General features: G+C 34.9%; 1 protein-coding gene across 2 annotated transcripts; it reads right to left on the bottom strand.

Moving 5' to 3' along the window:
• Positions 1-578: 578 nt before the first annotated feature.
• Positions 579-14936, bottom strand: LOC144970603 (uncharacterized). Of its 2 annotated transcripts, XM_078910395.1 has the most exons (9): positions 14778-14936; positions 13353-13441; positions 10670-10752; positions 8639-8786; positions 7342-7570; positions 5747-5946; positions 4709-4873; positions 3052-3494; positions 579-2475 (listed from the first exon to the last, which is right to left on the bottom strand). In XM_078910395.1, exons 1-9 carry the CDS (start codon positions 14803-14805, stop codon positions 2298-2300), a joined length of 1563 nt encoding a protein of 520 aa, XP_078766521.1. In that variant the 5' UTR covers positions 14806-14936; the 3' UTR covers positions 579-2297. The 2 variants fall into 2 exon arrangements, with proteins under 2 accessions (XP_078766521.1, XP_078766523.1); XM_078910397.1 differs by lacking the exons at positions 13353-13441; positions 14778-14936 and adding an exon at positions 11012-11055 and having other exon boundaries at positions 2158-2475.
• Positions 14937-17019: the final 2083 nt, after the last annotated feature.

The raw sequence follows: 17019 nt of genomic DNA on the forward strand, positions 1-17019 counted from the left end.
GGGATAAATAAAGTGAATTTTATTTATCTTTTTAATCAACACAGTTTGGAGAGACAGGTCACATTTTGAATTTAATTGCGAACATTGACACACCAGCCATTGACCACAAAAGGCCATCCTGATTTTCTGACTTGGTCTGTCATGAGATAACTAAGTTTGAAGTGGTTCATTTAAAACAGATCCACATAGGCCAATAAAAAGAAGAAAAAAAATCTCATTATAAGCACCTATCCTGTAAAATTTTGTTGAAAATATTTTAATCTAAACGAAAAAAAAAAAAATCAGAAATTGACCAAAATTTAATCCTCAAAAAAATGCATGTACGTGTATTATTATTATTATTATTATTATTATTATTATTATTATTATTATTATTATTATTATTATTATTATTATTCATTGATGTCAACCTCCAGAATAAAAAATGTGTAATTCCCAAAATAAAAGGTGTAATCCAGAGCATTCCCCATATCATGAGTAAAATTGAACACAGTTCACAAAGTCCGAGCACTGTATAAATACTCTTAAATACAAGGAAAACTGTGGTTAGTGAAATCTAAAAACTTTGAGTGTTCATCTTTTTTTTTGGGGGGGGGGGGGGGTTTAAATGCGTTTATGGTTATGGTTGGGGTATGTCTGTTGCAGACCTGATGATACACTAATAAGAAAGGCTCTGCAATTGACACCCTGAGGAAAGAGGAAGCGAGGCCACCCCAAGGAGACGTGGAGATGTTCCGTAGAGAAAGACCTAAAGCAGAAAGGTCTGTCCCTCGAGATGGCCCCAAGAATAGCTGCTGACAGGACCAGGTGGAGATTCCTTGCATCGCCTCAAGTGCCAGCAGGCCTGGGAGAGGTTTGAGTGAGTGAGCAAATGCGTTTATGATGCTATTAGGTCATTTTTTTTTTGTTTGTTGCTTTAGGTCTCTTCCAACACAATTGAGGTTATATGAGAGACCGCTGAAACAAAAAAACAAGCAATCTAACAAAAATAGTACAAATGTAAATCAAAATCATAACCTAAAGATATCATAAGCTAAATTATAAATAACCAAGAACAAACAGGCAGAAGATTTACAGAAAAAAAAAATATCCCCTGTCAAAAATACAATAACAAACCAAAGAAGCAGGATACGCTAGTAAAGAGAAGAAGAAACGACATCACTATCGGATCGTACACCCATGCGAACATCATATGTATATGATTCAAGGGTGATGCTCCCATCCAACCAAGGTCATTCTAGCACCAGTAAAAATGAAAATGACAGAGTAAACGTAAATCTGATGTTAAAAGCTTTAAAAAGAAAAGCAAGACAAATGGGAATGGTTCAATTAGGGAACAGAGTAGTCTACACGCAATCCACCGATGTGCCTATATTGACATTAACTAAAAGTCCCTTCCAGGCACAAACAAAGGACCCCGCTTTGAAGGACACACTCAAAATGTTGACAAAGTACAATTATATTCGAAACTAATAACTATAATTTATAATACTACATATCAGAGAGATGATTTACAAGGGAAAAAAATTCATCTTAAAAAAAAAATAAGTGCTAAACATTTGACTGTCCCCCTCCTAGCTAAGGATCACAACCAGGACCAGGAGAAAAAAAATGAGCAATCTCAATCCAGAGCAAAGAAAGAGAGCAACATGGAAAGGGAAAATAAAAAATGGAAGATAGAAGATACAGCAAGTGACCATGGAAGGCAAGAAGACCCCATCCAAATTTAAACGCTTTATTTTTTTAAAAGAATAAATATAGTTTTTTAAAACTCTTTCAGCGCTGAGGCAATATTCGCATTTCCGTCACAAAATGGCTGACACTTGATTGAGGCAGCATGAGAATGACAAGTTAAGACAAAGAGACATTCAAATTCGGTGTAAAATCTCAATTAAAATACTTCCCCTAGGGCCAATTGAAAGTTCTGATGAAAGAAATGATACCATTGGTTCAATTTATAGTTCTTTTGTAGAAAGTTGTCTTGGATTACATTATTATTTTTGCCTTTCAAGACCGGCCTCATTGTGTGGCTATCGGCCAGTAGAACAGATTCTGCTCTAGCCACACAGTGTGGCCAATGGCGCTGAAAGAGTTAAAGGAGATTTTTTTTCTTTTTTTAAAAATTAAATTCCTCTTCTCTAATCATTTTGACTTTATACAAGGTTTTTGGTACATGTTTCACTTGACTTGAACAAGATATCAGACAGAAACGGCGGTTGGTCAAATTTTTGGATTTACATAGCCATATAAAATCTAATCATTATAATCATCATTCTCCTTAAATGACAACAACCATTTCAACTGTCCTCAATGGCAGAGTTAGAAAAATACATGGTGGTCTCCGCCTCTCTGAGAGTCAGGTCTGTAATGTTGTCAATCTCGCGCACAGACGTCGGGGTAGGGTGACAGTTGGACAGACGGGTTGACCTACGGACTGGGGTTACCACCGCTGTGGGAACAGACGACGGTGATTGACTGGGGAATAAAAAATGTGAAATGCTTTATATTGGGCCATTGAAAAAAAAAGAAATAAAATTAAATTAACTTTTAAAAAAAGGAACCAAATTTGGAATACTTGTTTTAGCATTTTAGAACTTATCTAGTGTAATTAAATCTAATGGCATATATCTGTATTGAGGAAATGCATTTGCTTCCTAATTCAGTCCTTGATTGGTGACAAAATGATAATTACAAACACAGAAATACACGGGACTGTAACTTAGCCTTGTGGCTTGTTCACATGGAATGAATGGTGTGATTTGTGATTTTCACTCACTCACAGAAACCATCAAGCCTTGAGAAGTGTTGTTTACATCTAAGTTGTCCTTATAATAGTAATCACTGTGCTGGACACAACTAAGGCACAGAATCAGTGACAAACGCATCATTCCTCTTTTATTACAAAAATCATATCTCCAATTTTGGTTTAAAAATCAGAACCCGGAGGGGAAAAAAAATCAAATTTAGCCAATTTTGATGGCAAAAAATATTAAATATACTGATAAAATCTGCATCTGTATAAATGTTAAATAAACAAGACTGGACGATTACCCTGGTATTGGAGTGACTGGGGCTACTGTGTATTTGACTGTACTGCCCAGCTGGGGAGTGACTTCTTCAGGGACCATCTGGACACCTTTGACTGGCGTGTGTTTCACCGACCGCCTTCGACAATTGGCATTGTTGTCGCTACCAGTACCAAAAGTTGAAGACGATCCAATCTTGTCGGTTTGAAGGTGAAGGTCATTCTTGGAAGGTGTCTGCTGGGACTTTGACAATGCGAGAACTTCACTACTCGAAGCAATCTGTCTTTTCTCGGCACTGTTCTCAGGAAAACCACCATCTGCCACTTCGTGTCCACAACCTTCCATACTGAAAACCAATTCATTTTGGGAGGTAGAGTATTGGGATTTAATGGTTGTCAGGACAACATCTGGGTCTGACAAATGAGGAGCAAGAAGTTGTCTCATTGAGTCAGATATCACCTGACTAGGCTGTAAACATGAAAAAAAAAAGAGAGAAATAACAGTAACTTTTTATAATGCTACCAAAAAAAAAAAAATTAATAAAAAAATAACTGGTCCAACTTTCAAAATATACATTTGATTATATTATTATTATACATAGAAGTTATATGTTAACATTATAGCACAACAATTGTAATGTTAACATTATAACATAATAGTTATAATGTTAACATTATAACAACAGGTATAATGTTAACATTATAACATAACAATTACAAAACAGTTTTTAATGCTACAAAAAATAATTTTCAACCAACTGCTCGATTCTATAAGTCCAATTTTTATGTAAAAATTCATCTGATCAAATTTTACATTAGTTATAATAGTTACAAAATTTATGGCATCAATACAGCATTAGTAATAGCATTTCCTTGCTTTGAGTGCTTATCAATGATCAAGCTAATTGAGTAATTTGTCCCCTAGGATTGTGTCAGTATTTTTAAACTGTGTTTCTTCCGAACCATAAGGCCCACCACGGAACCAGAATTTATCCCAGTTTCTATTGCATTACAATAATTACAATTACTTGCTACTCTGTAGCCACGCTAATCGATCACAAAGTACTTTCTATCAGATCTATTAGATCCAGCTACCCAGCACTCCTGAGACAACAAGGTGATCATACAAAATCTCAACTGCACCCAAGAGTAAGAGATCTACCAATTGGGCTATTGGGATCTTCCTCTGTAGTAGTGAGAGTCCTAAAATCTATGAGAAATGCATTGAGTACGGTGGAAATGCACTGTATATATGCCATTCATTATTATTGTCTAATTAAGGATGATAAAACTTTTTAAAACACATTTCTGTTTTGTTTGTTTTTTTTACATTCCATTTCCAACTACAGATACATGGATTAGCTGTGAGATCCAATCAAACAAACTTTATCAAATCCTAATCTTGCATCTAATCTGTGCCTGCTCAAGAAATTTTTAATTTCTCTCAATTAACATTTTTTTCAAATTATTCATCTGTTCATGGCTAGAGACTTAAATGTTTTCACCAAGATAGCAGCAACAACCATATGACCTTGGCTTCTTTGAAGTTGTTATTGCTCTCTTGCTGAAAAAAAAGCAAAATATGACGTAACCCCACCATGAAAGAGTTAATATTAACATTTAATGGAAAATATAAAAATGGATGAAAAGATTCATATGAGAGATAAAAGAGTATGGACTCACTTCTGCCTTATTTTCCACCCCCTGACAGAAAACCTCCAGCATTTTGATGGGGTCCGTACTGAATAGTTCTGCCTTGCAGGCATAGAACAACGCACAGGTCTGGGTCTGGGGTATGTGTTGTTCCATGTTCTCTAGCCAGGAAAGGATGTGTTCAGACGGGCAGCCCTAGTGATGTAGATATGTAGATATGTCTATGTATGGATCATTGGATGTTGGAGATGATGATGATGATGATGATGATGATGATGATGACAATAATGACGATAATGATGGTGATGATGATCGGCATAAGAACAAGGGGACACACAACAAGAGTAATGATCCCAACATCAAAAACAGATGCCCTGTATTCGTTTTTCCTATCCACTGCCCGACTATGGAATAGCCTCCCAGATGAAGTGGCTGAAAACGGTTGCCAACATGTCTTCAAGCAGTTGCTAGAGTTCACATCGTGACTTTTAAAAAATTTAATCTATGTACTTTTTATTAGTATTATGTGCAGAATTTTAACAAGTTTACAATGTAAAACCCTACAAACTGTGGAGTGATCCTCGACGATATTGGAGGTTTCCACAAGAAGAAGAAGAAGAATCTCCTTTTTAAGGAAACCCTTTAGTACTGACATTCTTAAAATATTAGGCACTGCATAAAGCAGTTCATCATTCTTCTTCTGTTTCACCATAGTGAGGGAAGCCAACACCATCATACTGGCGAAAAGCTCTGCACCCTGTTGTATGCGCTCATGTATAATCTCATCCGCAACAAAAATGATACCGTAGTTTTAAATATCTCCTGATACTATCACGTAATGATAATATCTTTCTAATCTATTTTTTTTTTAAATAGGGTTGGGAATCAACATTGTTCCATAATGCCAAAGTCAAATTTTTATCATCGAGCACAGAATTACCGACAAATCTAAAAATACAATAAAGTAGTATAATAAATATAATAGATGACCTCCTCTTCCTAATAGCTTTCATTTCTCCGCAAATATTGCGGGTTCACCACTAGTTTATTGAAATATAAACAACTCACAGCTCTAAATAGAGTGAGACATTCTTGCAGCATTGACAGAAGATTTTCCCTGATGTCCTCATCGGTGATCTGTGGCTCTTGGTCTAAACTTTTGGTGCTGAATTGGGAAGAATTGGCCTCATTCTCAATCATAGGATCTTCCAGTGTTTGGTTTTCAGATGGAGGCAAGAGTGGGGATGGCAAAGGTTTGTTGCTTTTATCTATCAGAACAAAACAACCCATTGTAAAGATTGGGGGTGTGATAAAGTAATTTTTTGATATGTGTTTTTCCAGAGTACGGCAGTTAAAAAGTCCACTTCAGTTTTTTAGATGAATTTCATGCTCAGGCCTAATCAACCCAACTTTCCATTTCGTACAGTACTTGTCCTGATAGTTTGAGGACCTATTTCAATCCCTGTTTAAGCCCAGCTAATTTTCAGACCTCTCTACCTGTCCAATAAAAAGCGGCAAATTGATTATGTGAGGTTGGTAGGAAGTGCAATCACAAAGTAGTTTCCAATACTCTTAGTAATATCAAATAATTGAAACTCTCGAATGTATAAAGGTGGACATGTCAAATGAATGTGGAGAGCGAAAAATATAATAAGAATCTTGACTTAAACACTTATTTGTGTATGAGATATTTAATAATTTAAAAAATTGATTTTATACTGAAAATTGTCAAATTAACAATGAATACAAAAATTTTATCTATGCATGAAAGATTGACAGAGCATTTAAAGGTTTTTAAAGCATATTAGCTCTCAATCGATATGATATGATATAGACTTGTAAATGAGCTCTATAAAAATTGACTGAGACTGAAACTGAACCTCACTGAAACTCTTCGTATTGTATCAGAAAAATCCAAAGAATCGAGATGAATAGTAAACAGCAAGCTCACCTGAGCAAAACAATGGCAGAAAACTAATTTACGTGGGAATTAATTAGGCTACTTACAACTGTTTCTTATAATTAGGTACCCACATCAGTGAAGAAACGGTCAATCAGTTTGTTTACAACGTGAGGCAATCGAGATGTGCTTGTAGCAATCATATAACTTTCAATTTGAAGGCAGGTGTCTTCATAACGCACTTCCGGCTTTCGCATTAAAATTTTTCATACTTTTAGGTTCTACCAAGTAAATGTGGTCAATTTTGGCTTAGACCAAACAGTGAAATTTATCGCTCGGCGGCTCTGTTAAAATTGGCTACCATTGGGATCACGACAGGTTTGGAAAGTGAAAAGATAATTTCACGAAGACTGTGTGAAAATACACTGGGGTGTGTTCAGACATGGCAATTCTAAGACGCGTCGCTTAGCCTTGGCAATATATCCATCGTAAATATAAACGGCTCTTGAGCTATGCATAGTGCTGTGGAACATTCCTAATTACTTCACGGTCATTCGACTACGATTCATGAATTCTTTCTTTCTTCTTCATTTCTTTCTTTCCTTTTTAAAAATAATTGAATTTGACGAATTGACTGATTTCAGTTAATTGACTGAGAATTTACAGGTCTAAATGATAATCATTATTGTCTGTTTGATGCCACATAAAGCAATGAAAGATTAACCACGACCATGAAGGATTACAGTTTAAACCGAAAACCAACCTGAAAAAGGCTTAATATTTCTATCTTGTGTGGAAGATCGACGGTTGATTGACGATCTTGTAGTTGTCGTTGGAGTGTTCTCTAGTTTTATTCCCGGTTTTTGTTTGTCATTGATGCATCTCCTGACAGATGGGGTTGATCTCCTGGTCGGTTTACAGGAACCACAATTGTCATCTTTGAACAACCTTTTTCTGGCATTCAGATCTTCCTCCTTTTTCAGTGATTGGACCTGAAATTCAAAATCATCGATGAGCTAGAAAAGGTAAGAGGTCAGTTATTAGGGAATAAATAACGTGTACCTCCAGAATTTTGAAAATTTGATGAAAACTAATGGATTCTTGACATCTTTGAGACATATAATGGCTACAGAAACCATAATAATGCGGGGTTCCATGGGCCTTTTGGCTCTAAAAGACTTTTTCTATCTCCATTAACACAGTGCAAGAGACTCACACAACAAATAATTGTTTTGTTTGTTTTTAGGGGTTTTTTACGGGTCATTTCAGCACCAGTAAAAAGGAAAATGACATGGGAAAAGTTGCAGATCCGAAGTTAAAAGTAGCAAATAAAAAGTAAGACAAAGGAGACTACAGAGGATCCACAACCAATCCATCAATGTAACTATTTTGACAGTACCTAGACATCCTATTCAGGACAAGCAAACGATCCCGCTATAAAGGATACACTCAAATGCTTACACATACATACAATATAATCAAAGCTAAAACTATAATAGTACAGAGCATAGAGATGATTTACAATGAAGATATTAGAATCTCTCAAAAAAAAGACCCAACCTTTGACTGCTTTCCCTCTCAGCTAAGAACACTCGCGAGGACCGGGAAAAAAACAATCTCGATCCAGAGCGATATGGAAAGGGAAAACTGATATAGGGGATAAAAGACATAAACACAAGTGACGTCTTTGCCCATCGTGTGAAGCACTAAAAAAAGCCAAAATTCATAGGTGAAGTGTATCTAAAGGATAATCCTGGGACATTCACCGCCTGATAATTTAAGAATTCTACCCACAGCCATATTCTGACAATCTGATTTTCATACTATAAATGAAATATGAATGTGCATCTAAGTAGAGATGTGTATATTAAAGATAATAATTATTACAATTATGACCAATGTTCGTTTTAGTTGGTAAAATGCTAAACAACAAGAATATTCCAACCAATCATGAGAGAAATGTGCTCAATCTAGTCAATTTTAATTTTTTTCTAATCAACTGTCTTTATGACTCAAATATTTCTGGCATTTCAGGGAAAACAATTTAACTTGAAACAAACCTGTTTTCCAACCAGATCCTCCGAGAGTTTCCCGGGCAAGGATCTTTCTCTCCTCTTTTTGGCTGACAGCTGCTCATCAAAGTACATGAGATTGAAATAACGAGTTGGCGTTTTCCCTTTGATCTCAAGCCAGTCATTCAATTTGGATCTGAAGAATAAAAAAAACAACCACATAGTAGATTTTCAGATACAGACTGCCACAAACAACAAACAAAAAATCTGTTAATTTTCTTCAAAAAATCAGAATTTCTAGGGGAAAAAATTATTATCAACATAAAAATCTTCTTTTTCATTATTACTATTATCTACATGTATTGTAATGCTTTAGAATACATGTCTTGTGGTTCACTTACGTAATAAAATCATGGTCACCGATTTTCTTCTAAAAAAATGGGGTCATAAAATCCAAATCTAGTGGGAATGATCTGACTTTATACAAATTTGGTCATCAAAAAATCTATTTAAAAAACAATTCAATTCTGTTAATGTATCTGGTTATCATAACTACAAACCTGTTGTCCCCAAGATAGCAGTTACAACCATGAGGCTAAGGTTATTCTGTCATACGCCAAACATTAGAACAAAACTATTTTTTCTATTTTGATAAGAAAAATTTTGTTTTAAATATCAGACAACTTTCAACAACTCTTATTTATTTACTTATCCAAACCAGCGACCAGCTGAGCTCTAGCCCATCGGTATTGTACCATGATGTAAAAAAAAAAAAATGGACGTCTCCTGTTAATGATCCATGCAAAATGTCATTAACAAGAAATCTCAAATTGGCAAAATTTTGTAAAAAAAAAAATAATTTTTTTTTAAAGCGAAAACAAAATGCACTTGAGGAACTGGAGTTCCTTTACACCGGCTCAGGGGTGAATATGGCTTAAGCTGAGGAGTTCTTCCCTCATTGCTTCACCAGTAGAGAGAATGAAGAAGCCAGACAACGTTTTTCTGATGCTTAATAAGCCTCATCAGGCAACATATGCCAAGCTTCAAATATATATGTCCGTTGAGGGGCAACCCGGCTTGGAATTTTTGAAGGATGTTAGGATTTTCAGTACAAAGAACATTCCTCTTATGCCTCGCAGTGTATCTGCATACACTTCAATTCCTGATTTTTGTCATCATCCTCAGCATGACTTGAGTGGATATATTGAGAAACTGGGTCCCAGTGCTGTGAGAGAGTCCGATACTGGAATCATTGATCTGACTCTTTTCTGGAAGTCTGTAGCAGATCATGTTCCAGCTCTCGCTGCTTTTTAATAATGCAGTCTCCTTTAAGTGTAATAAAATGTCTTTTATATTTATTTTTCCATACAGTGTGTTAATTTTTACCAGTAGGCTTAGTTCTGCTCAGCAAAATTTTGGCAATTTTGGGAATTTTTTGGGCACACTTTGGCAATTTTTAGGCCCCAACTTGGCAAAAAATGCAGATGACAGAATAATGGGTGAAATGTTATTAAAAAAAAGCCCTAGTTCATTGTTTATTGTTCAAGGATTAAATGTAGGGCATTCAACAAGAATGAAACTCTCACAAATGTATTCAAGTGTTCATCTATCAGTGCTGATGGTGACAAAAAGTGAAATAAAGAGAAAAATTTTAAACAATTGCCTTTAACCTCCATTTTTACTGCACCAACCACACTAAGCAATTGAGATAATAAAACTATCATTGAAATTGATACTTTAGCTATCTTCTGAAGATCGCCGGGAAACTGCACCTATTTGTTCCACCACACATTGAGTCTCTCACTGCCAGTATGTTTGATTGGAGGGATGTGTAATTTTTTAAAAGGTGAAAATTCATCCTTTGACACCAAAATCACGGATATCCAATGAACTGAGGAAAACCCTCAGCAATGATTTATGTGAAATGAGAGAATAAGAAGCTTGGCGTTTGTTATGTGAAACATTTCATTTTCTTCCCTAGTTCTTATTTTAGAAACAACTTCAGTGAAAATAGAGATTGGAATAATATAATAATGAAACCTTATTTAGAGCACTCTAACTCCAAAAACCCTCCCTTACCTTAACCTTGCTTGTTGGACAGATTTTGACTTTTTGAACTTTACACTCTTCACACCGCCACTGGCATGGGGTTTGAGAATATTCTGGAGGACGAAAATGTTAAAAATATTATATTACATTTACAATATTATCTTGATAAAACAGGAGCTTACATTTAATTTTATGTGAAAAAACTTTCTACATCTTCACGCAGTGGCATTTGCATATAAGTGATCTATAAATAGATATAATTTAAGATTCCCATAGCATTCATGATGTATATATGTAATATAAAATGAAATGTTTTACATATATATATTATATATGTAAAACATTTCAAGTATAATTATGATCAACTTCTACAATATTGTTTTGAGCGTTCGCTCTCATCAGGAAGTGGAAGTGGACTTCCACTTCCTGATGAGAGTGAATGCTCGAAACAATATTGTAGAAGTTGATCATAATTATACTTGAAATGTTTTATAAATAGCTCCTTTTATCAAAAAGTTGAGCACTATTATTTCATGGTTTTTGTTTTTATAATTTATATATATATATATATATATATATATATATATATTATATATATATATATATATATATAATATATATATATATAATATATCACAGCCGTTTAAATAGGGCCCAAACTTTCACTTTAGTTACTTCTTCCCTCACTGGCTACCGTCAAGTAATGTAAACAATCCACCATCAGCCATGGTGATAACAGCTGTCAAGACGGCGTGCATTGGCAATAAATTATGTCTGCAGGTAAATCTCATCGCTTTGAATTTCTCTCAGGCAGAGAGTAGTAGAAATTTCATAAAAATACTCAATTTTCTCAGCCCGTTGTGGACGCAGCATCTTTTTCATAATTTTCAAACATATATAGATACAAAGGCCAATTTTTCCTCTACAAGATGCAATTATTTTTATTTACATCATTAAATGATAAATTTGTGTTTTGCTCTTTTGAATAATCAGAGTTTTTTATGAAATAATTATTAAAATTATAAGTTTAAGAAATATTTAAAAATTCAAAATATCAAACCAACACTTTTTACCATCAAGTGTGAGGGATCAGAGAAAAGTAGATAAAATTATCTTTCATATGATATATACTTTATTATGTAGATTCAGGGATTTAAGAATAGAGGGTGTGGAAAGGAATCTCAATAATTATTTTGTTACCAACAAAGAGGAAAATATTTCATGATCTTTTAGAAACCCAATAATAAAACTAGATAGTGATGACAAGAGACATTTATTTAATTTGATTTCATTTAATTTAAGCGGGAATTTTAGATATTTCTTAAATTTACTTATTTAAGTTCTGTTCAGGTTATGGAGAGACACACTGAAGACGGTCATCACACCAGTACAAATGAAATATGTCGAATCTGTTGTGAAAGAGTACAGAGCCGTACTGAGAGGATTAAAAGACTCGAGACGTTATCAACAATTGACTATAAATATAAATGTGGAATTCTGACATATTTAAATATTTCAATTTGCGAGAAATATATCTCACTGATACATAATTTAAAGAAATGCGATGTAGGTCTTAATACCTTTGGTTCAATGAGAAAACTGAACAAGAAACAATACTTAATGAGGTGAATATGATCCTAATCTTTCACCAGTGATGTGCTATATGCAGTCTATATGGCACACAAATTAAAAGAGGTGCAAGTCAAGTACATGAAAAAAAGTAATGGGCACGGATATCTCAAAAATAAGGTTATGAAAATTATAGGAACTCTTTAAGATTTTCTTAGTGGTTTTGATTGTCTTTAAATGAATGTCCTTATATAACAATTTTTAATGGAATTCTTATAATTCGTTGATTCTGGGATAAATATAAGTGAATAACATTTGACTATGTTTCTGGTTTATTAAGAAATTTCTATTAAGACAATGCTGTGATTGGATTTCAATTTTATCTTACTCAAAATCCTTACTTTTACGTACAGGTGAACTGATATCTCAAAAACGCCTCAATCTACTGGAATAAAATTTATATGTCTACATTCTCCAGATATTCAACATCATTTCCATTACCTTTATTTTAAAATCTTAAGTGTTGAACATGTTAAAATATTCTCTTAAAAATTTTAATTCACTTAAATTTATGTATCAATTTCATGGGTTATCCCTCTTGCTTTTTAACAACATCATAATAATGATTAAATAATCAATGAAAACTCTGTTAATAAACTCTTTGGTAGTATAAAAATATTTTTGCTACACTTAATAACGGCAATACTACATTAGTTTGAAATTCAGAAAAAATCGATCAAAACGGGGAAAAAATTGTCTCCCTCTCTCAGTGTAAGGCTATGACTCATCATCACTAGATTTACCTGGCGAACTAAACTGAAAGCAATAAACGCCTGTGATATATATATATATATATATATATATATATATATATATATATATATATATATATATATATATATATATATATATATATATATATCCCCAATGTCAGGCTACACCAGAGACAGCAGACCACATAATCCTGCACTGTCCTGTGACGTGATTGGCAGGAGGTTTCGAGCCTGTCCTCAACTGCAGTGATGACTTTAAAGACTGGCTAGAGACTTCATGTGTGGAGATGTAGCCGTGCTAACATTATTTTTCTTCATTTTTCATTCAACCCTCAGATGACAGGTAAAGAATTAAACCCCATTTATCATACCTCTTTCTTTACTGAATGAGAATGAGGTGATTCGACAGTTCTCTTCAAAATGCTCCGGCAAGGTTTTGGCTCCAACACTTTGACATCATCTGGGTTGTTAAACAAATAAAGTATTCTATCAAAGTCATGGATATCAAATAAATTATCACCTTTGTGTATAGTATGGACCTGTAAAAAAAACCTGTCTTCATAGCCAGAAGCCCCACAGGACTGACTGGAACTTATCCTGGTTTCTCTGGTGCTGAATGAACAGTAACAACTGTTATTTACTAAATTTTGAAAAGGAAGTTTGTATCTATCACAAGCTACTTTCTGCTAGATCTAATAGACCCAGCAAGCCAATCACTTTTGAGTACAGAGATAAAACTGTGAGTAAAGTGCTTTTGTTGTGAGTATACCATCATGGTGTCTAATTTATTGCACAAGCCAGCCCTTACTTGGTGAACCTGAAAAGATTAAAGGTTGTTTTTTGAGATCAAGAACACACCTGTACATCATATAGCAACACACCATGTAGCCATGCCATAAAGCCAAGGCCAAGAGCATCATTTTTTTTAAAAATACAGTAGACTCCGCTTACTCACATGCCTGGCTTGGTGTATCAATTAAGCGGAGTGTACGATTAAGCGGAGAAGCTAACAATAGCATTCTAAAGCGTCAGCTTTCATGTGCAATTCATGTAGGACCTTCCCTTCTGGGTTTTCTACAGGCTTGGGACCATCATATTCAAGACATGGCCTGTTTACAATGTTTGTTTCTTAATTTCTATTTAGTTATTTATTTTTATTCTTTTTTTTTTTTTGTCTTATTTGGTTTTTGGGTTTTTTTATTTTTGTTTTCATTTTCATGTTTTACCGACAACAAAATGTGACATTATTGTTGAACGGAGCTCAGTAGCTCCTGAGATGTCAGTTCACCACTAATAGTAATAGGTATATTGTTGAAATTGTTGTCCATTCTCATTCATTGGTAAGAATTTATTGAATGCTTCCGCCGAAAAGTTGTGTGGAACGGGAACAGCATTTTTGATTTTGATTTCCTATGGCTGTTGGTAGTTACTGCAATCAAGGTGTAGCGATTAAGCAGAGATGGTTTAAAACAGCAGAGTTTCAAATATGTGTATGGGAATAACGAATTTTCGTCACACTAGCGTTCCGAAGCCGAAAGCACCTCGGACTCGGACAGGTGTCTGGGGATAATGACAGCCTTTCAGCTAGAAGGATAATGGCGTGAGTGGATGAACTAAATGGGCCGTGTAGAAGTACAACAATAAAAAGTAAGAGTAAGAAGTGAGAGAATAATAATAATATGGATATTATGATTATGATGATCACATCAATGATAATGATATATGTGTCTCTTACTCCCGACTCTTCTTACACTATCTACACTTACTCTTACGGCACGGTCTACAACTCAACTTACTTTGCGTTTTCAGGTTTTTGCGATACATTCTGAACCACGTTTAAATACGTAGGGCCTTGAAAACAAATGATAAAACGGTAAGTGAGCGTTAAAACAACTGTCTGTAACTACGAGACCTTGCACAAACTTTGTTGACACGAATCTCAGACTCAGACAAAAACAAACTTTCAAAACATTCGCCAAACTATCTAGTAGTCGATATTACCTATCATATCGATATCACGAGAGTATGATGAATAGAGGTTTGTTTTATTTTAATGCAGGATAAAACGAAGAATGTAGATGCGTTCACTACAAGTTACAAGTGTCAAACATATCTTTTTCGAGTTCCATAAAATTTTATAAAGCGTTCAATGCAACTTCCCAGTTGTGGTAGCGTCCGGCCGATTCCAGGTTCCAGTATCGAAAATTCTATTTCCCTCGCACAGAAGACAGAAATCCATAAAGATTGTTTTTGTTTTATGGTGTAAAGAGGAAAAACTCAAAAATAATAAACTGATCATTATTCATGCAGGATTTACTTCCCTTGATTTTAAACCAAAATCTAGGTCCAATTCGAATCACACTGAAACGTTGTTCTGTGTTGCAGTAAAAACAGGTTTGGGAAAAATTAAAAGATTTTAGCTTGCTTGATTTATAATTTAGACATTAGTGATGATTTCAATTAAAAAGCGGATTGGCTGAAAATCTCAAAGCAGACGCCTGAGAGGGGGGGGGGGGGGGGGGGTTTGAATCACAGAATCAAGGGATGCTACTTAAGCACGGCAGACATTTATATTCTTATTATTGGGTTGTCTCCCCTACACCGAAAACTGAAAACTAAAACTTGGTTCGAAGTGGTCTTCGCTTTTGTTTTTTTGTTTTTAAGGGTTTTACGGCGCTTGCAACACATTTTGGTCACAGCGCCAGTAAAAAGGAAGAAAATTGGATAGTGAAAAGAGTTTAGATATACGACTTTAGGAAAAAGTAAGACAGAGGGGAATTGGTCAAATAGGGAACGGATGTAGATTCCAAGAGCACAAGATCAGTGTACTTAGTTTGAGATCACCTAAATGTCTCACCCAGACACCAGCGCAAGATCCCATAAGAGGAATACACTCAAATGCTTACATTCTTCATTCAAAATAACAAATATAACAGTACATAACAGAGAGATGAGTTACAAGGGGGAAAAAAAGCATCATCTCCCAAAACAATAACTATGCATTTGATTGTTTCCCTCCCAGACTAGCTCTACGGCAAAACCAAGTAATCTCATTCCAAGACAGAGGGCAAATTGGAAAACAGATGTAATGGGAAAGAAGACACAGTCAGTGCCATCCTGCCCGCTATGGGAGTCCAGGAGCCCCACCCAGGTTGTGGTATTCATAAAGATAGTTTGTAGAATGTACAGTTAACGTTATTCGTTCTCGTTGTTTTTGGGTTTTTTTTGAGACCGCCACTTGGGAGATAAGTTCTCACTAAAGTTTCCCTATAAGATTATATGTGTTAATGGTAACGACATATTATAGTTTCATATGTTGGTATGATTCGTCTTGTCGACAGAACAGGTGAGTATTTTAACGAAGCGCAAAGCATCCATTAAAGGACCCCCAGTAGGTAATCAAGGGCACAAATTTGCCCCTCTAAAGTCCCGAGTGCCCCTGTACATTGAGAGAAAGGGAGAGAGAGAGAGAGAGAGAGAGAGAGAGAGAGAGAGAGAGAGAGAGAGAGAGAGAGAGAGAGAATGGGGGGGGGGGTGGAGGACTATAAAGGGAATGAAGTTTGCGACACTCAGCTCTTTTCTCTTGTTTTTGGAACGCCAACTGAGTGATAAGTTCTCATTAAAATTGTAACTCAGTGTCTCAAAACGATATTATGTTTGGATGAAGTAGGTGCTGAGAATTGAAATTAAGACCCAAATATGAAACTCAGGGTTAATTTCTATTGTTTCCCCAATATTTTTTAACACAATTTCGACCTAGAAGATATGAAAAATTACAGACCTGTCTCAAATATACCCTTCTAATAACAAATCGTTGGAATAATTGTATTAAAAAAATGAAAAAAAAAAGTTTAACTGAACACCGCTTAAATTCTAATTTTCAATGTGCTTATCGAAGTCACCATAGCACAGAGCCCGCACTTTTCAGAAAAATTAATGACATTTTATAATCCTGCGATGCTGGTATTTTCTCTATTATTACTCTCTTGATCTCTCTACTGCATTTGATACAATTTTCTCAAAACTTCGGCATGACGG

This window comes from Berghia stephanieae, chromosome 4 (assembly GCF_034508935.2).
Source record: "Berghia stephanieae isolate SIO BIC M18660-M18661 chromosome 4, UCSD_Bste_1.3, whole genome shotgun sequence".
NCBI lineage: Eukaryota > Metazoa > Mollusca > Gastropoda > Nudibranchia > Aeolidiidae > Berghia > Berghia stephanieae.